Source organism: Manacus candei, unplaced genomic scaffold (assembly GCF_025592945.1).
Source record: "Manacus candei isolate 608988 ecotype Guabito, Panama unplaced genomic scaffold, ASM2559294v1 h1tg000015l, whole genome shotgun sequence".
NCBI classification, from domain to species: Eukaryota; Metazoa; Chordata; class Aves; order Passeriformes; family Pipridae; genus Manacus; species Manacus candei.
In genome coordinates this window covers 9,373,445-9,393,786 of record NW_026138063.1, presented here as the reverse complement: position 1 = coordinate 9,393,786, position 20,342 = coordinate 9,373,445, and the positions used below count along the sequence as shown (strand labels likewise).

General features: G+C 50.8%; 1 protein-coding gene across 4 annotated transcripts in view; it reads right to left on the bottom strand.

Moving 5' to 3' along the window:
• ABCC5 (ATP binding cassette subfamily C member 5) overlaps nucleotides 1–3,138 on the bottom strand; it is a 46,023-nt gene extending 42,885 nt beyond the window's left edge. For 3 of the 4 annotated variants that reach the window (XM_051782182.1, XM_051782184.1, XM_051782185.1), the window contains exons 1-2: nucleotides 3,003–3,138; nucleotides 1,665–1,839 (exon numbers count right to left, since the gene is read on the bottom strand). In XM_051782182.1, coding sequence (XP_051638142.1) covers nucleotides 1,665–1,793 — 129 coding nt within the window. In that variant the 5' untranslated portion in view covers nucleotides 1,794–1,839; nucleotides 3,003–3,138. Of the gene's footprint in view, nucleotides 1–1,664; nucleotides 1,840–3,002 lie in introns of those variants that run through there. The other variant, XM_051782186.1, reaches the window with a different exon arrangement.
• Between the last annotated feature and the right edge of the window lie 17,204 nt (nucleotides 3,139–20,342).

Below are 20,342 nucleotides of genomic sequence, written 5' to 3'. Positions count from 1 at the left end.
AAGATAAGGATGTTTTCTTCCAAAAGTTAAACCCTGATTAGAAGATACAGGCCAACAGGGAGAGATAACATGCCATGATTACTGCTGAACTCCACTGCCACTGGTCAGGAAACAGAGCTGCCCACCAATGGCATCACTGTTGTCACCAGTAATTTGGCAGAGCAGATTTGCTACTGGACAGGGTAGGGTGGCTGCAAAGCCCGTGACATCGACATAATAAATGCCGTTAAAAAGCTGCACCGGGACTCCAGAGGGCTCTTGGTTCTGCATCAGTGCCTGCTCTAATGCAATCAGACACCACCTTCCTCAGAACACCGTCAGCAGCAGTCTGCTGAGTCATAGAGCCTGTGGGGACACCGGAGCTGCAGGGCCTGCGAGCGCTCCCTGCACTCAAACTGCTGCAGAGCTGAGCACTCCAATCACAGAGAACAGCAGTGCTGCACTGCCAAGCCACAAACACATGGAAAAACCCCTCAAGCCCCAGTGAAACAAGGTAAGCCTGAGCTGAAGTACATAGTATCTCAGCATCTTGCCTAATCTAGCAAAGCTTAAGCTGTTTTAAAAGTCTTCACAATTCTTCCACACAAATACAGGGAGTTCCCCTATTTCCAACCCTCTCACACCCATGTTTTCACAAGCAATCCATATGGAATGACCAGCAACACATCTGCAAGGATCTTGTCATTGCAAAAAAAAAAAATCAGACATAAGCAGTATTATTTGTCTTCAGAAAAATCTACAGTGTATGTATCTCAATATCTATCTCTCTCTCTCTGTGTGCGTGTATGTATCTATGTATATACATATATATATATCAGTCCTGAGAGTGTTCCAGAAGAAGTTAAGAACAGGATATGCAAGAAATTAGCTGCTCTGAATGCTAGCACTGAAGTATTATCTTTAACCTTCTTTAACTGGCACAGGTTATTAGTTTCAGACCATATCTGTCACCAATGTGGGTGTTTCCATTTATCTGAGCTTTTTTTTTTGCCCTATTGCACTTGGTATATGCACTCTTCACAGTGAAAACAAGCTCTAAAAATTAGAAGCTCAGAACAATGACAGGCTAGCTCTAAGCTAGTCGTTATTTCAAAACCCAGCTCTCAAAATAAACCAGTATTATGACAGCACCTCACCATGTTAAATACATAGATGTACAAGAAAGTGTTCAATACTAATTATTTCCATCTGAGGGAAAAAGTAAAAGTCATGCTGCTAGAACAAGCTAGACATCTGCTTTAGAAAATTAATCCCTGAGAAAACCATGGCATGATTAAGAGTTTTTTCAGCTGCCAACACTGAGTGGTGCATGATTTGTGCCGAGTTCTTCACTACTCTTGCTTGATTGCAATGATTCTAAAATACAAAGGCTTATAAAGTTTCCTTGATTCACATCAATATCTAAACACTAGAAAAAGAGTATGTTTTGTTCAAGTGTTACTGAAAAGCCACATTTAAAAGTGAGAAATGCTTAATAAGTCCTCAGATCTGTTACTAAAATAGCTACAGTACCCCTTGGAATGACCTCTTCCACACAAAAGGCAATATTCATTATTGACCTTCAATGCAGCGAATCCATATACAGCTGGCACAGCAAAGAGGCCGCTGCATGTACTTTAGTAAGCATAAAGACTGAAAAACAAACAATGAAAAAGTAAACTGACCTTATGTTTAGAATGCTGAAAATTTGACTCCTCCTGCTCTTCATGCTGCACTGAGTCAGCTCTCTCCCTCACACTCCTATACCCAGGACTGGGTATAATGTACTCTTTTCCTATGTCGATGTCTTTCATCTTCTGTAAACGCCAGGGTTTACACGTGTACTTTCACTTCAAATATCTGAAAAATAATTATATTCCACTTCATTACACACTGTGCCCAACACACCCATTCCTTTCAGTCAACTATTTTTTAGGTTTATTTTCAAAGTAAAAATCAGAAAGCAATTGTAAAAGAGTTATATCACAAGAGGAATGTAATAACATGACTTTGGAGTCCACACAAGACTACCTTCTCGTGAACTAGTTTAAACATACCCTGAGGTAACCAAATAGTACCATGATCCTCAATGCACTAGAGTGCTGTCATACTTCCTCTCTTAGATCTCTGAAATACAATTATGCAATCTGACAGATTAAAGTAATAGCTACAGCATTTAGCTGAAACCCTGAGAAACTTGACTTGGAAGATAAAATCCCCAAAATCTATTGCTAGTTTCTGAAGCTGCATATGCCCAACAACTTGCAAGACCGATCTCTCTAGAGATATCACTTGATAAAATTAGTCATTACACCCTCCTGAAAATACCTCCCTTCTCTATAGCATTGCTCACTTACTCCATAGGCTTGAGCTACCATTAAGCACGGACACGCAGAGGAACGAGTCACACCTTCGGCGCTGCAGGTTTCCACTCAGTCTATCAAACTGCAGTTAAGGCCAGGAGGAGATTCAGAGCCCCGAAAACAAAATCACAAAAACCCACTGCGAGACTCTGTTTTATAGCTCCGCTCTATTGCATTCCGCCACCTGCCTCAAACCAAGGCGACGGGAGACGCCTGGCTGCGCTACCCGGGTCACACTGCACCAGCAGCTCCGCCGCCGCAGCGCAGCCCCCGGCACGGCGGGGCCGGGCGCGTCACGGCCGGCCAAGGACGCGGCACCCGCGGGCTCTGCGCCCCTCTCAGGGATGCGGGATAGCCCCCGCGGCCAGACACCCCTTCCCCTGTTCCCCCACCTCCCTGTGCCTCCGCCGCACCGGCGTAAACACAAGAGCCCCCCCGCCCCGCCCAGGCACAGGTGCCCCCCGCCCGCAGCCGGGGCGGGACGGGCAGCAGCGTGAGGGGGCACCGCGCAGCCCCGTCACCGGGGGCGAGGCAAAGGGGCTGCTCAGCCGGGCTCCTGACAGGAGAGGGGACGACAAAGCCGCCTGCTCACCACACAAAGGGCCGCTCCCTCCCTCCCTCCCTCCCTCCCCGCCCCGCCCCGGTGCCGGCCCCGCTCACCTCCGCCCGCCGACGGCCCCACTGCAGCTTCTCCGCTCCGCGGCCGCGAACCCAAACAACGCCGCTTATAGCGGTTCCGGCGTGCCCACTGCGCCTGCGGGGGGGGCGCTGCGGCGGCCGCTCCTTCCTGGCGCCCCACGGGAGGTGTAGTCCGCGCCTCGGCGCCGGCCGCCCGACGGCCCCGAGCCGAGAACTACGCTTCCCAGCAGGCGCCGCGCGGGCCGGCTCCGTTCGGCCGCGCCCCCGTCCCGCCGCGCCCCGCCCAGCCCGGTCCCGCCGCTCCTGCCGCAGCGTGGGGGGTCTGGAACGTTCGCCGCCCGCCGGGGCACCACGGGCACCGCGCCGGGCACCGCATCTCACCGCGCCGCTCGGCAGGGCAGCAGCGCAGTGCAGTGCAGCGCAGCGCAGCTCCGTGGCGTACCGGGCGGCACCGGGCAGTGCGGGAAGGACGGCGCCTTCCACCGATGGGGAGGGGCGGGGTCCGCTCTGCTCGGACGCACGCAGAGCCGTGGGGCAGGCGCCGTGCTACGGGGAGGGCGAGGAGGGTCCCGGTGCCCCCCCATGGCTCCGCAGGGCGCTGCCCGGTTTGCGGGGCGGAGCGGCGGCGGTGCCGGCGGGCACAGCACGAGCGGGGCCCGGGGGCCGCCCCTCCCCGCCGGTCCGTGGGTTGCACCAGCCGGTCGCTCGCTGCCAGTTATCGCAGCCCCTCAGCCGGGGAAAGTGCGGACCTGCGCTTATCTGGGGCTTAACCTCGGCTCATCTGCGCCCGCAGTGCCGCTCCTGTACGCAGGCTGTGCCCCGGCAGCCGCACGGCTGCTGCTTCCCAACGAGCCAGGCTCGGAGCAGGACTTGATCCCCTTTCCAAGCCCCTACTGTGCCCCTCCAGCTCCCAGTCGGGCCAGCTAAAGGGACGGTGAACTTGTCTCAAGGCTTTCCGAGCCAAGCTTTGCCCGCTGAAAGGGGTGGAAGCTGCGGCTGTGTGGTGATGGCTGAGGGCCAGCAACCCTAGTTCCCAAACAGCGTGATACAGGGTGTCCAGCCTCCGCCTCAGGGGAGTCAGTGAAGGAGGAGATGGACACAGCTGCATTTCCTCTCACAAAGGGCTGTAAATATCCTTAACAAACCCTGAGCTGTAGCTTCAACCCTGCTGCGTTTAAATACCCTGTCCTCAGCTGACATCTTCCTTCCACCAGCCAGATTGGGCTGATGTCTCATTTAAGTGGTTTATATAACGAGTGCTGTTTGCACCGCAGTCCTTGCTCTCCTGTCAGGAATGTTTGTGAGAGTCAATTTGATAGAAATGCTGAAATAAACTCAGGTAAAGATGAGAGATGGGAATCTGGAAATAAAACCGGACCAGAATATTCCCTCCAAGCCCACAAGCCAACAGTACAAGTAAAAGGTGTCACCATGCAAACAGTTCAAGGACACCCATAAGGTACCAGAGAATCCCTGCAGAGCTCCCTGACACATATGGTCGTGCATCCACAGACCTCCAACTCCATTTCTGGAAAAAAAATGAGAATCGGCTCCATTGCAGGTACTCTAACATTTTGATACAGGAGGACTGACAGACAGACAGGCAGACATACCTTGCCATGGTATGGCAGCTGGGTACACAAGTAGCTGCTGCGTTTTCCTGCAGTCTGTTCCCCGGGACTCACAATAATGCAATTTCAGATTGGTTTGACTGACATTTTATTGGGGAAGGAGCTGCAAGGTGCACTTCATGCTTTATAAATGCTATGTCCCAGAAAAAGGTGGATTTTAAGACAGAACCCAGCAGACAATTTAAAGTCTCTGAAAAGTCATTAAACTGACCTTTATCTCCATCAAACACACTGGAGTGTAGGAGTGAGTAGATGTGCAATTACTGAGCCATGCAGTTAAACAGCATAAGCAGAAAGGACAAAGTATGAATAACAGGGAAAATTAAACTGTGTTAAAGCTTCAAGGTGAATCACTTGTATTTCATTTTAGGGTTGACCTGAAAATGTTCTGAGCGGGAACTTGTCTGGCCCCTGGGCTGTGGAAGCAACAAGAGCTGCTTTTTGGAGGTGGCTGTCTGTGCGCTGATGGCATGTTGAAGCCCAAAGGCTCTGCATCATGTGCCTGGAGAGGAAGAACATGAACCTCCATTATGCCAAAGTCATTACAAAATGTGTTCAGAAAGATGAGCAGAGAGTGTTGTTTAAGCCAAGGGAGGCAGGGCCCTGCCTACGCTTGTTCTGTCCTCTATTTCTCCAGTGCTGGAGTAGATCTGAGAGTAAAAGCGAGGACATGAGTGCTAGTAGAAAGCTGCTGTTAAGTAACAATGTGTACACTCCACTCAGACTAGCTCTGGGCAATGGGCACGCAGAAGCATCAGCAGTGTTTTCACACCTGTGGTCCTACGAGTGTACGTACTCCCTTGGTATGATGGTGGGATGAAAATGCTTATGTAGGCATAACCCACTTTTTAGTGTGTCACGAGTCTCCTCCAGCATTTGTTCTAAAGGCTATAAATGTACTGGTGCTACCAGCCAGAGGAGTTACATCTTTAGCTCCAGTGGCAGCAGCTAATGCTTTTAGTGCTGTGAGTCCCGGATTCACCCCTGAGGGATGGCAGCTGTTACATAAACAAGGCCTGTACAGTATTAAAACTTGCCCTGATTCAAGATCTGGGATTTGCCGTAATCAGCCCTGACTGCACAAGAAAAGCAGAGCCAGACCAAAGAGACAGTGGCAGTTTTAAAGCCAAGGCCTGCAGACCATGTGGGTGAGGAAGCAACACCTGACAATTAGTTTTCTTAGAGGTGCTCCCCCCCAACCCAAAACAAACATCAGCAACAAATTTAAAGCAATGTTTGAAACAAGCTGACTTGAGCCATTAGAGCTGAAAATGGAACATCTCTAGACTGACCAGGAAAACCAAGGCTCAGTCTGTGGGAGTGTTGGTCTTTGCGTATCTATCTCTCTGCATAGGATCTGAGGATGTGCTTCTGCCTTTTGGGGAAATGGTGCATGTGCTGCCCAGGTGACTTAACTGAGCTGAGCCTTGGATGGAAACAGAGAGACAACCTTCAGGAGATGTCTCAGGTTTGGGGAGCATGGCCACGCTCAGTGCTCAGCATTCACATTCTCCTAACTGCAATTAAGACCAGCATCTCAGACACACAAAACCCTGTTGCACACATGACTGTGAAGCAGAGAGCTTCTTGTGTGCTGATGGGACCCAAACACCTGGTGAGCCCAGAAGACTCTGGCTGCACAGGTTGGTCAGGGATTAATGGGGTGGTGTAGTCAGTGTTTTACTACTGGGAAAATATTGCCATGAGGCACTGGGATAAAACAGCTTTTCTCTTTGCCCTGAAGGAAAAGCTGTCCCCCAAAGAAGCAGCACAGTGGGATTGGAATAATGTCCATGGAATTATGTAGAATACCAAGAGATGCCTTGGGCTAACAGGAGTGGAGAGCTGTCATGCCAAATTGCCACCTGCCCAGTGCCTCCTTTCAGACCTATGGGCTCTGCGAGCTGGCTGGGAACACAACATGCTTTGGTCAGTGTGGATGATCCTTGAGGAGGCATCTTTCTTTGGTACAAATCTGGACACTACTGTGGAGAGCAGTTCTTCTCCCTCTCCCAAATCCCCTTTCCTATGTACCTCATACACAGAGGATGTCTCCTTACTCTTCCCCACTAAGATGCTTGGTCACAGATGCTGAGGCTTGCATTTTCAGCGTGAGTTTCCTGAGTGTGTCCCTCCTGATGAGCATGCTGACAGTTGTTATGCTTGCTAGTGCTTTTTTACTCTCTCACTAATCAGAGCTCTCAACCATGAACTGCAGAACTCAGAAATTAATTGGACAGCTTAAGTAAAAGTCCCATGACCAAATTTCGCCTGTAGCACTGCAAACCTTAACAAGTCCAGAAATAGAGAGGTCTGGAGAGACTGCATTCATCAGCTTGTTCGTGATTCTCTATCCCTGTGCAGGGCCCAATCTTTTATTGATCATCATGTCCAGGTGTCCCTCCCACACACAGCCTATTACTTCATGACTTTGAGCTCTCAGAGCAGACTAAAAGATTTCCCGTTGCACTGCAGCTACTGCAAGTCATTCTTCTGGAAAGCAATAATTTAGCCTCAGCTGTGCCATGTGAGCCATCAAACCATGTGGGCAGCTTGGCAGATTGAAACAAGCGTCAGGTAGGTACAGATTGTCAACAACAGGACAGTAAAGAGATGTTGCTATTCATTTTCCTTTGTATCTTATATCCAACTTCACAGCTTAATAGGAAATGAAAAATATTTCTGGCAAAACCATCAACAAGAAGATCACTGAGTGCATTCTTAATCCATCATCCTTAGGCTCCAGAGTTAACATCCCATTGAAGAGACAGAGAGGAAGACAGAAGTCAATGTGGTACTTGAAGTAAGGCTGTCAGAGTGCTGTGACTTGCTCAATCATTCCTCTCTTAAATCTCACTAGCAAACAAACAATTTCAGGACATCCATGGTCTGAATTTGTCACATGAAAACCACAGTCCAATTTCCTGCAAACAATGACGTTAATAATCAGCAGTAATGTTGCATAAGTTGTTACTTGTTACAGCAAGAATCGGGCACAGTTACCCCTAATTTAAGAGAAGTTATGGTATCTAATGGATTTCATCATGACTTGCAATTGAAGAACAAGCAGAGGCACAAATACTCCCTGCAGACATTTAGTGCTGCTGGCATCCGAGTCTTCCTAAATATCCTGCTGCTGTGCACAGGGGCTGGAGAGGCCCAGGAACACTGCTCTCTGAGCTGCCTGGACAGACAAAACTGTCCATGCTGTGCCAGGCATCTCCCTGTTCTACTAGACCATAGATGCTTGTGCACAACATTATGCACACACCACCATTTACCTGGCTCCATCGAAACCGACGGCATGGAGCTAATAACGTCCCCATATGGACCTGGTACCAAACCCACCTTCCCATTCCAGTCATAGCTGCACAGAAAGAGCTTAGCAGGGTCAGAGAATGAAAGACCTAGTGCCATGAGCCAACCATTTCCTGGAGCTCAGCGTTTTCCATGTGGCTGCTCTGATTTTCAGGGCATGTGAGGCACAGGACCTTGTGGGATGCTCAAGACCTAAGCAACACCCCAGGAATCCCTCACTTAACAGTATGGACACTTTCTGAGCTCTCATGTTTTCATTACTGCAGTCTCATTGTGCTTGCAGCTCTGCAAATGACTCATGCAGACATTCAAGTCCATGTGCTTTATGTTGCTTCAGTGCTGAACAATCTGTGTTGCTGATCAGAAACCGGTGAGAGTGGAGGCCAGCTCACACAGCACAGCGAGGAGCCGTGATTTCCCCACCCTTCCCCCAGAAGAATACAGAATAGGAATACCACGTGTTTGGACACAGAAAAACGAGGAGACTTTCCCTTTCCTCCTGACCTGTTTTAGTGGAAAGAGTTCATTAATATCTTAGTACACCTGTGCATTTGGCTTTCCTGGAAGCGAACTGTACTTGCTTGATGTTTGTGCAGAGCTGTTAGCAAGTGTGGGCGTTCACACTGTGATTGTATTTCAGAGGATGAGGCTCCTGGGCTGATCCAGGCAGAGATACCACTCCAGTCTACAGCAGTACCACCCATCGTCTTCCCGTCAGTTCATGTGGGAGGATGAACCTTCCTAGCCAAGCTAACGGTGTTTTACTCTTGTTCTTAACAGCTTCTACAAATAGACCTGCTTTTGCAACAAATGCCTTTCAGTGTTATTTTTTTTTTCAGGTTTTGATCATCGTGCCCTATTTCTGCAGTATTTATGCTTGTCAGAGTGCAGAAGTAAAAGGTGCAATGCTGTGCTCTATCACACATATTAAATTTGGTTTGTAATTCATCATTCAGGTCAGGAGGAGAAAGCACTGAAAAAGTATCTTATTTCATATGCTACCTTCTCTGGGTTTTGGGAGAGTGGGATACAAATAACACCCTCCCAACACAATTAGCAGCAACTTATTAAAAAATGTTTTTTTCTTACAGGGAAAAGCAAGAAGCTTTTAAAGCTGTTGCAATGTTTAAAGTGTAATCCAGTGCAGAAAACTAGTTTAAGGCAGTTCATTTCTAGACTGATTGTTCAATCTTTCTTCTATAAACCTGATGATTCGGAGGACAAGATCAATCCAAGGGCAAAGCGCTGCCCTTGAGAGCAGAAGCCTGTGCAGACCTATCCGTTGTAGCAAGTTGTGTGGTTCCCACACCTTGCACCACACCCACGGTTAATGAGTAATGGCTGGAAATCAGCAGCACGGGTCACGCTGGAGCCTGCCTGCTCTCACTGGCACAGCAGACTCGAGCCTTGGCTGTGCTGTACGGTATTGCTGGTTGTTTGATGAACTTAGTGGAAAGGACAAACAAAACGCTGGAGATGTGTCTGAAGGAGCATTAACGGGCTGGGATTCATCCTAGCTTCGCAACTCTGACTTTGGGAGTTACATCCTTTCAGCTGTCTGTGTCCATGCTGCAGATGTGCAGCAGTGACTTTGGTTAGCCTGTAGTGTTAAGTATGCAGGGAGAAACTCCTCTAACCCCTCTCCAAAAGCAGTTCAGGATTGTCCCCAAGCCCGGACATAAGGAAAGGAAAACAGCCATGTCAGAGTGGTGCGTTCAGTTCAGTCTGCTTTTCTGGAACCAGTTTTGGTTTGGCCAAGCAGCCATGGCCAGAGCTATGCTGGACATAGGCTGTGGTGGAGGAGCTGGTTCAGCCCTCACAAAACCTGGAGGTGGTGGCCAGGGCATGACGCAGCACGACCTTCCCATCGGCTCTCAGGGACATGGTCACAGCCTGCTGCCAGGGCAAGGCACACTCTGTCCACTGCTTGTCTGCCTCTGCGAAAACAAAGCTGTGGGTCCACTGAGGTGAAAGTGTCACTGCTTCCAGCTGCGTGGAAACAGCAGAGCCAGGCACAGCAGCAAGGTCACTCAGCTGGCCTGTACCAGGATGATGGTTTCTCACAGCTGTCTGCTTATATGGCTGTGCAGGGCACACTTGATAAGTGCCATCAGGATGTACTGTGGAAAAACAACGTACGGATGCATCTGTGACAGCCCCGTGCAAGAGTGCAAAGTGCTGCCTCCTGCTGCTCTCCCCATCTGCCCCCACAATGCTGCAGCTCCTCTGAGCAGCACCTGGTTCATGAGGTGAACAACAGGCATGGACAGACACCACCTCTTTCATCTTCCAGCAGATGATGAGCTTACAAGTAGCTTGTGTCTTCCTTCCTGTGCCCTCAAACACTTCCCATTTCCTACATTCGGTCTGAAGTGACCCTACCAGCATCCATCCAAGGTCTCGTGATACTGCATAGCAGTGACATCCAACACCTTCCTCTACTGCTAGTGCTCTCCTCCCCCAAGACACAGTTTGTGGGTGCCAGTAGCTCTCTGACCACCTGCTCTCATCCTCTGTGGAGATGCTTGTTGATGATACCCCAGCTGGTCATTACGTACCTCACATCTGCATCTGCCCCACTCCTGGGAACACAGGATGGTGCCTGACAGGTCTGTAAGGAAGGCAATGCTGTGGGGACTGCCACTACCACTGGAGTCAAGGTCTCTGTGTCCCCATGTGTTCTCAAGCCCCTAGGGCTTTCCCATAGTGGAAATACAGCCAGCCTGTATTTGCCCCCACACTCCCAGGTGTCCCTCTGAGGTGCATGGGAAGGATGAGCCAGCCTCAGCAAGCACAGAGCAAGCAGCCTGTGGGGAGAGGACCGTTCTGTCCCATTGGAAACACCTCAAGCAGCATGAACAAAAAAGGGCTTCAAAAAACCGAGAAAAATAATTAAAAATGCTGGGAGCCCCTGGCGGTGCCTGGAATCCCACGTGGTGGAGAAAAGGCCGGCTGGGATGCCAATTTTGGAGCTCGCCAGTTTTAGAAGCAAATGAGGACAGCCAAGGTCATAGAGTGTTGGGCCTCTGGGATTGTTGCTCTGTGGCTGAAAACTGGGAAAAAGGGGAAGCTGCAAGTCAAATACAGCCCTGTCCTTGCCTGTGCAACTGGGTCTGGGGCTCTCCTGGGTCCTGGGGTGGTCAGGTCACAAGGGCTGGCCTGGCTGCACACAGGGGTGATAGGGGCAAGAAGCTGTTTTTTGGAGAATCCTCCTTGGGGTTGCAGGGAACACAGGCAGCTCTGTGTTCAGACGGCAAGGGAATGGGAACTCCAGGCAGCAGTGAGTAATTATCAGGGCTTGGGAGACTTGCTCTGCTTTGTCGCTGCAGGAGAAAGCAGCAGAAGCAGTTGTCTATTGCTTTCTCCTCCCAGGAAATGGTTTCCTGGGGGCTCCTGAGACAAACCCTTTGTGTGCATCTTGTTTTGATGAGCTGATTGCTTTTGCTTCCTTGGGAAGTGCTGCCAGAGCACCAGCAGCCACGCTGCAATGCCACCACAGCACCCTGGTGCCCATGTCCCTGGGGACCCCCACACTCCTCCCCACACACTGCTAACCCCAGCCCCCCAAGGGCTTGTGTAGGACTGGCACAGTGAGTGGTGGGGGAGCACATGTGTCCCAGGGGGCTCTTGGCCCCCAAGTGACAAACCATGGCCACCGTGGGTCTCAGTCCAGGTGGCCATGGCACTCACTCTGACGTCTCTCATTGCTTCCACCAGTGGAACCGTGGGGACTGCTGCTGTGGGACACCAAAAGGTCTGGGACAAAGCCTAGGCAACACCCCGGGTTAGCCAAGGTAAAGCCTCTAGTAACAATGTACCCCGAAAGGAAATACTGATCAGTCTGAAACCTTGAGGCTGTCTGTAAGGCTACAGAAACCCCTGAAAAGGAAGGCATATGTCTGGTGTAGGTTTGCTTTGCCACACAGAGCCATGTCACATGCCTGTCCCACACACTGCAGACAGGGACAGTACTTGAGCTGTTTCTGAGCCACTAATAGGAAAAGCCCCATGTTTAATCATGGCTTAGTCCAGACAACTGGAAACAAAGCACTCTGGCTGCTGCGTGCTGCTCTCCATCATGACGTGGGAGGACAGGAACCCTCCCAGCTGTAGCTGCAGGGATGAGACTGGTGCTCGAGGAGTGGCAAGCAGCTCTAGCATCTGCAGCCTGGTTAACTGAAAGAACAGCCCCACAATGCTTAGAGCAACAAACCCAGCCTAACACTTCACAGGAAAATAGCCCAACCTCCAGACCCGCCCTGCCCTCTCCCCTGGACTGGGAGTGCAACACACGGGAGCTGGGGAATGTAAAGACTTGAAGCATCAGGACCAGCTCCTCCAGCACATGGTTACAGGATGGGAGCAGGGAAGTGCTGCTGAATTCCTGAGGTGGTAACCAGCTTGTTCTGTGACCACAACTGTATCACATCTCAAACTCGTGGCTCAGTTCCTCCTCCTAAAAAATGCATGACTGCTGGAATCTGTGTGACAGAGGCAAAGGACAGTTGCTGTAGGAAAAGCAGAGCAAAGTCTCGAACTGCGCTGGGCAAAAGATCCTCATAAGTGAGCAGCATCTGGCTTCCTCTTAAATACAAAAGATTGAACTAGTTTGAACTAATGGAAAATATGCTGCTCAGACCCAGCTCCTTGTCAGTGAGGCACATGTAGCATCAATCACCAGCTGCTCCTGACTTGAAAATATAGCAGCTCCTCATGTGGATGGGAAAAATGAGCTTCAGCATTGCATGGCCTTTGTGAATCCTACTGCTGCCTCCTCTGTCTTTAAAAAAGTCAGGGCCTGCTCTTTGCAGTTCACTTAATGTGGCCGCAGTCTGGTATGAATTAAGTCCAGCTCTCAGTGTTGGTTTGTCGCTTTTCTGATTCCTCAGCATGTTTGCAGTGATGCACAGAGATAGTTTAAAACATTTTACTGCATGCTTTTATCATATTAATCAGATCTCACACTGATGTCCCGTGATTGCAGGCAGAGATACAACTTAGATCAAGTTTCTGGGTTAACACCTGTGTCACCTGCAGGTAAGAGTAGGTCTGGGTGATAACTCTGCAGGGATGATCCATCCAGCTGTGGGGGGAAGAGCTGAGCCCTGTCTGTCCACTTAGAGCTGCATGTTCTAGACTGTCTCCTTACCTCAGCACCAAGTTGAGTTACTGCAGTCATGGTGTCTTTGGGCTTACCTTTGCCCTGTTTTACATGTCATGTCATTGCAGACACCCCTTCAAAGTCCAAGCCAGGGCTTTACACATGCCCCTACCCAAGAGGTTGTTTGTGATTCCGCACTGCAGGGATCAGAGCTGTTGGGTTATCTCTAAGGGCCAAGGATCAAAGCTGAGTATAATGATCCTGCTAAGAGTGTTTATTCCCCTACACAGGATTGGCACTGCAGCCATGCCTGGAGTCTCTCTTTGGAAGTAGTGGCCCTCTGATGGGGACAGACAGCACGAGAGGCAATCCAGCCTGGCTCTGACAGCATGCATTAAGCCTGGCTGGGTCAGGAGGTATCTGAGTGCCGAGGAGGGGGATGTATTCCTGCCCTGTGGAGCTAGTAATTTCATTTCATCTCAGGTGACTGCATCAAGCAAGAAACAATTTTGATAACTACGAGGTGGCATGTATCAAATCTTGTGATTTGGTGTTGTCACCAGTGCTTCAGACTCTGGTTGATTGCAAAAAGGTGAAAAGAAGTAGATATAATACATCTGTTTAGGGCACCTGAGCCAACACTTGAAGGAAAGTGGCTGCAGACAAGTGGAGTCTGGGAAGCTCCCAGAGACAAAGCATCCTAACTCCCACTGATGTGACAAAAAAGTGGTGGGATCACTGTGATGAATTCCTCAGTGTTTCTTCTGTACAGACCCTTTTCACATGGCTGAGCACATTGTGTTATAGCATTATTCATTGCTTTGACTTGAAAGGAACAGAAAAAAAGAACCTCTAATCCAAGAGACTTTATTTTTTCTAGTTTGCAGTATATTACCTTTTCTTTGGTATCTACTACAGCTGGAACAAGCACATCTACACTACCAGGAAAAAGGTCATTAATCAGCAACTTCCTTCAACTTTTCTGCAACCATGTGCATATTGCACTTTGAAATATATCCCTGACAAATTAAAAGAAGTGTTGGAATGAGTCCATGGAAAACATAAGTTCAGTAACCCGATCTGTAGTGTACAACATCTGTCAAGATAACGTGATCTCTCAGCGGCTTTGATGTGATGGAAGGGGGCCACTGAGTTCCCCTGAGAAAGTTTCCCGTCTCTCTCTTTATTAACTAGATTTGAAGGCTGCCCCAACAAACTCTGGGTGCATGAACAACTGAATGGGTCCTTGAAAAGGCACAGTTACTGAACATCACTCAGTTCCCAGCCATCCCTGAAAATGCAAAGCCCTTTGGGCTGAAAGTGGTAATAAATGTGCCTTTCCTGTGGAGCTCCAGGCTCAGAGGGGGAGGAGGGTTAAAGGAAACATGCCCTCTCCTCTGAACAGGGCCCTTGCAGGAAAGGCAGTGATCAGAGCACAGATAGCTGTGCCTTGATCAAAGCTCTCCCTCGCTTCTGGCAGACCAGGCGATGGGAAGCAGAGCTGTCTCCTTCCTGAAATGATGCATCTGCTGCCGGCAGCAGAGAGAAGGCAGAGGAATGGAGAACTCCTCCTCCTCCTCCAGCATCCTCTCCAGGCAGGGCTGTGGCTGCTCTGGAAAGGAATGCTGCAAGAGCCCTTTACCTCCTCTGGACAAGATGAGGGATGAGGACTTACTCTGCCCTTGTACAGGAAAGGGGCAGCCCCCTCTCAACAAGGGAGCAGAAACAGATCAACAATTCCTGCTGGTGCCTGCTCTGTGTCAGTGCCGTAAGGCCCCAGGGTGGGAGGGAGGGAGGGAGGGATAGGTTGGAGCCAGCTAGGGAGCTGAAAATGAGGCCCTGAGTCAGAGTGGCCAGCCAACTTTCTGGGTATTTGCCCTGGCTGTTTAGAAATAGGGATTTCCTTCCTTGCCCCTGGCATCCCTGAACCCATGGCACCATGGGTTCCCTTGTCATGATACAGGTGACAGCAGGTCCTGTCCCTGTACTGCTTTGCAGTGTGGCATTTCTCTGCCCATCTCCAGTGGGCAGTCCCAACACTGCACTTACCCAGCCCCACACATTTTTCTCTCTGGCTCAGCCCATGGATTCCTTCCTAGCAGATATTAATGAAGCCTCTCTGGGCTACCCTTACATACCTGTTTGGGAAGGGCCGTTCCCAGCTTTTCTTGCTACAGAGCTGGAAATGGGTTAGCTGGGAAAACAGGAGGCAGCTCTGCTTGTGCACCACTGAACTGGGAAGAAGAATTTGTTCACAGGCTGCAATCCCATTTCACATGGCTCAGTACAGAGCCAAACAGGAGCACAAAGCTGAGGGTAAGCCCTGGACTAAGGTACGGTTTGAAGGGCAAGGACCCCAAGGAAGGAGGTGTTACCCATGCAGTAGTGGTGCAAAAAGTTCTGTGCGAATAAGGAACACAGAAAGGGCAGGGGAAGTATTACTCTGTAGACTGACAAGCCTTTCTCAGAGAGAAAGTGATCTCCTGGGTGTTCATGCTCAGGCAGTCCCTGCGTGACTGGGACTGCTGGTTCCTGTGAGTGCTCCAGCACTGTCCCCGGTGGGAAATGTGTTTTGCTTTTCAGACTTGAGCGGCTTCTGGGGTCACACAGGGTGGCTGCCTCCAGGGACTGCCATCCCTGGGGCTGGAGCACATGCCAAGCCCAGATGGCCGCTGACTCATTTTCTACTCCTGGACAGGGTGTCCTCACTGAGCTCACTGAGAAGCCTAAGCCCAAAGCCTCATCAGTCTCTGAGGGTGACCAGAGAGATGAATCAGCAAAGGATGGAACCAGAGCATGAGCAAGGATAGCAGAAGAGCAGCACATAGGTGATCCTGCACCTGCATCATGGTTACCTAGGCAAGACCATGTCTGTTAGTTGGACATGAGCACCATTGCTCTGGGGCTGGTGTTTCTCCTCAGGAGAGCAGCTGCTGGTGAGGGATAATGGAAGCAGCTACCTAAGAAATCTGGAAGTAGCTGTTGTTTGCTGAGGCCATGGGGAGAGAAAAAAAACATTGCAAGGTGGAGAAGCTGGAGTAAGGCTTGTAAAGAAAGGGCTGGAAACTCAGCTAAAATATCCAGGGCAGTATGGCCTACAACTCAGTCTGCATCTGTGGGGCCAGAGCTTGGGACCAGGAAAAGCCACAGAATGAAGTAAATTAGAGGGACATTTACTCTATGACTTAGCTGTGCTTTCTCTGCCTCTCCTCTAATTTCAGGTTCCTGAGCTCCAGGCAGGGCTAGTCAGTGGCAGATAGACTGTCACATGGATGTCCCTTCTCTAGAGTAAGCAGTGGGGCACTTCTGCTGTCCCTTGTCTCTCCAGGGAGACCTGTGCCACCCATGGAGAACCTGTTTAGCTTGGCATACCTGTGGGATACCCAGTAGCATGGGATGAGCATCGACAAGCAGCACTCTGCTACACTCTGCTCACTGTGAGTGTTCTGCTCCTTGCAAAGGGACCCCTCCAGTCCCATCTTCATGTTTTGGCAGCTGGGGAGGTGCTGGTGCAGTACTTGTCTCATTGCACGTCCCATCTGGCACAGGGGCAACACAAAACATGAGAGGGCTGCGTAGAGTGAGCTGTGGCAGCCCAGAGCTCAGGCAGCAGTAATGCATCTGCCCTGTTAGCAGGTGAGTGATGCTGTTCCCAGCATCCCACTGGTAGAAGAGACCACTAGGGAGTTCTGCAAGCAACGCCCCTGGGCAGCTGGAAACCTGTGGGGATGCAGACAGGGTGGCCTCGTGTCTTTGGCTCCCCTTCTCAAGTCTGCCAACCCAGAAGCCAAGAGTGGAGGAAGCTCAGCAGTTCATCTGGCAGAAGCCTTCTGCTGAGAAGCACAGGAGAGGCCCAAATGAGCAAAGAGCAGAGGAATAGCCTGTGAGTCAGTGTCCCTGTTGTCCCTGCTTGGCCAGAGCCCAGGGTGTGGGAGGGAGGGAGGCAGAAGGGTTGGGATGTAGAATCTGTCTGGATTTCATGCTTTCTGACTTACTTGTGGTCTGCAGTTTTCTTTTTACCTGCAGGACTTGGTTCAGTGCTCAGGTAAATCTTGTGTCAGGCACAGAGTCATTCAGGTGAGCTGAACAATGTCCATGTCCTGGCTGTTGCCTACCCCTTCTCCCAGGGCTAGGAGCTCTTCCAAGGACACTTGGGGCCGGCAGACCCCTCTCTACACCTGGCAAGTGAGTGTCAGTTGTCCTGGGTAAGTTGAGTACAGTCCCCTGAGCCCAGACACCATGTCCCATAGCCTGCCCCCGTCACCTCTGACACTGTGTGGGGATAGCTCCAACCAAACCAGGTTCTTTGTCAGCATGGAATGGGCTAAGAAGAGCTGAGTTTAGGCATTAATTTCGTCCCTGAACTGGAGTTGAGGTGACAGAAGTCCCATAGCTCTGCTGAGGCACCCAAGGATGCTCCAAGGGCATCAGAGCTGCTGGCCACCAGGCAAGTCATGTGAGGGGAAATAAGCCTTGTGCTAGGCATGTGGTTCTTCCATGTGACCTCCTGTGATTCTCCTCATTGCAAATCTCACCACCCTGGGGAACCCTTGGTCCCACTCAGCTCTGATCAGTGTGGAGCCCCAAAACTGCCTAAAATAGGACCAAATCTGGAGCTACCTGCTAAGGCTTAATGATGCCTCATGGGCCATTGTCTATGCAGAGGGAAAAGCCAGGGAACAACTAAATGCTCAGCGAGAACAACAAATGGAAAAGACAGAAGGATTAAAAATGTAGGGACAGGGACCAGGAAGATGCCCCAGAAAGCAGAACATCCCCTCAAGGCTCATCATTCCCAGAGTTGGTATATGCTGCCCCAGGATGCTATGTCCAAGAATATCCAAGGATGAGGGAGGAAGGAAAAGTCCCACAGTCTCTCAGTCTTCCCACCCCACTGCCCAACCACTGTTGGATACTGTATTGATAGACCTCCGGTCTAACCCAGCTCAGTCTCATTTCAATTTTCATGAACTAATTTCAGTTTTAAAAGCTCCACGGGAATTATATTGCTTCTAGAAAATGTTTGGCCTGGGTGCTATTTGCATGGAAGTTCACAGGTTAAACCAAAGGGAAATGTGTCTGCAAAGCCTGAGGAATATTTATCAAGCTGATTTTGAGTTCAGTTCATTAGCAATTACCTTGATTTGTCTTCCCCTGTACTTGCCAATTTACCAGGGCAACGTCTTGGAAACTTGCCTCACTTGGAGAGAGAACAGGATGTAATTAGCCAGATAATCCGTTGATTCCCCTGTCAGCCTCTCTGTGCCCGGTCCCAACTCAGCCAGTGGCTGTGCAGGCTGGATCAGACCTGATTTCTGGTGCTGCTTATGCACTTAGTACTACATAGGCAGGAACCAAGATGCTGTCCTGCCCTCAGGCAATGACAAATCCATCTCTTGGATCACTCCTCAAGCTGTAACCCCTGGGCTGAAACCACCTGGGAGCATTTGTCCCAAGGTTAGTTTCTTTGCTGAGGCAACAGGATTCCCAAGGGTGCACGGGTCCCTATTTTTGAAAAGGATAGGGATGATTTATTTCCCATGGGCAGCTCATTTCTATTTTCTTGCTGTGTCCATCCTTGCTGCTTTATGTCAAAACAGTAGCTAAGGTCAAGTGACTCAGCCGCAAGGTGCGGCACAGCAAGGGCTTGGTCACAAGTCACTGGGCGCAGATGGCACCACGTAAGCAACGTGTGAACATTTTAACTGCTAAGGGAAATTTCAGGGAATGCCCAGTGCTGCAGAGTCCTTCAGGAGACAGAGGAGACTTTGTTTTCTACTACGTCAGTCCTGAACCTGCAATTCAACCAGTGGGGAGGAATGCTGCATGTTGCATATTAGAGTCTACTCCCCCTCGCCAGAGACCCCTCAGCACGGCCACAGGGGCTGTATGGGCTGCCTGACATTGAGACAGTGCTGTAAGTCTGTGATGAAGTGGTGCCTCCTTAATTTCCCCTCTCACCAGGATGGAAAGTCCATGGTATGTGCCTTGGGCTGATAACCTCGTGCCACCTTCCACCCTAGGGAGGGGCCCTGTTGTGGAGGTGGAGGTGCAAGTGTCCTGTTGTTCTCTCTTGGATTGCAATTGAATTGTGGATCAGCTCCTTGAGTCTCTGGCTGGTCACTCAGTAGCAGATGACAGTAGCAAGGACCAGAGCAGGGTGTCACAGTGGGTCAGATTATGAGGAGCAACTGGCAGCAAGAATCCAAGTGAGGTGACAGAGCAGGGCTGTGACCACCTGTACCATGTGGAGAGGGGCAGAAGCGTGACAACAGGGTAGGGCAGAGAGCACCATTTTACCTGCAGCACCCAGTGCTGGTAAGGGCCCTCCTACTGCCATCCCATGGGGATGGTCTCTAAGCCTGTTTCTCTGGTTTTGAACACAGGGCTTATCACATAGCTTTCCCTGGGTGACAGGGAAATGAGCAGAGAGCAGCGCTGTGTGAGCTGTGCCAGGTAAGAACTGCAGCACTGCCTGGCAGCAGGGAGAGGCAGCAGAGGGACTGAGCCTCGGGCACGTTCTCTGTGCCGAAGTCTGGACGTGACTGATCCCCTTCTGAGGGCCAGGATAGTATTGAAACACATTAGGAGGGACAAACAGATCCGCATGAGGGCAGAGCCTGGGCTGGGGCAGGAGTGGCTGGAGAGGATCGGGATCCATAGAACTAAACAGGGGACACCCTCACTGCAACATCCTGAGCCACGGTGCTTCACCGAGCTGAGGGGAAGAAAAATGCCATCCCCACTCCAGAAACCACATCTTCTTTCCTCTCCTTTGCTCTGGAAGGGTCTCTGAGTGGGCTCCAAGGGGCCCCTCAAGGGCTGTGGGTTTTGGGGACACCTCCTTGGTGGCAGGTGTGAGTGCTGATGTGCGAGTGCTGCCGGGCTGTTCCACACCAAGGCTGTCCTTCGCAGCAGCAGCAGCGTCTGGACACATAGAAATGCACCACAAACACATCACTGATAGGAAGCGTAGCAAGAAAACATCGCAGCTCCCAAAACCGGGCATCACCGGGGTCGCATCAAAGGACATCCCCCGAGGCCACCGAGGGATGTCTGCGGGGGCGTTCAGGCCTTCCCCTGGCGGGTCCTCGGCCATGGCAGGCAGCTGTCCTACTCTTCAGCCGCTCCCTGATCGGGGCACGGCGATAAAACGCCCCTCCCTCGGCCGCAGAGGCGCTGCCGGGTGTGGCGAGAGGATGGGCGGGGGGGGGCAACGAGGAACTCCCGCCCCGCTCCCGCCGGGACGCGCCGCCCCGCGCTGTTGTGTCCCCGCCGGGCGCCCGTCGGCGCTGGCGGCGCGGGCGGAAG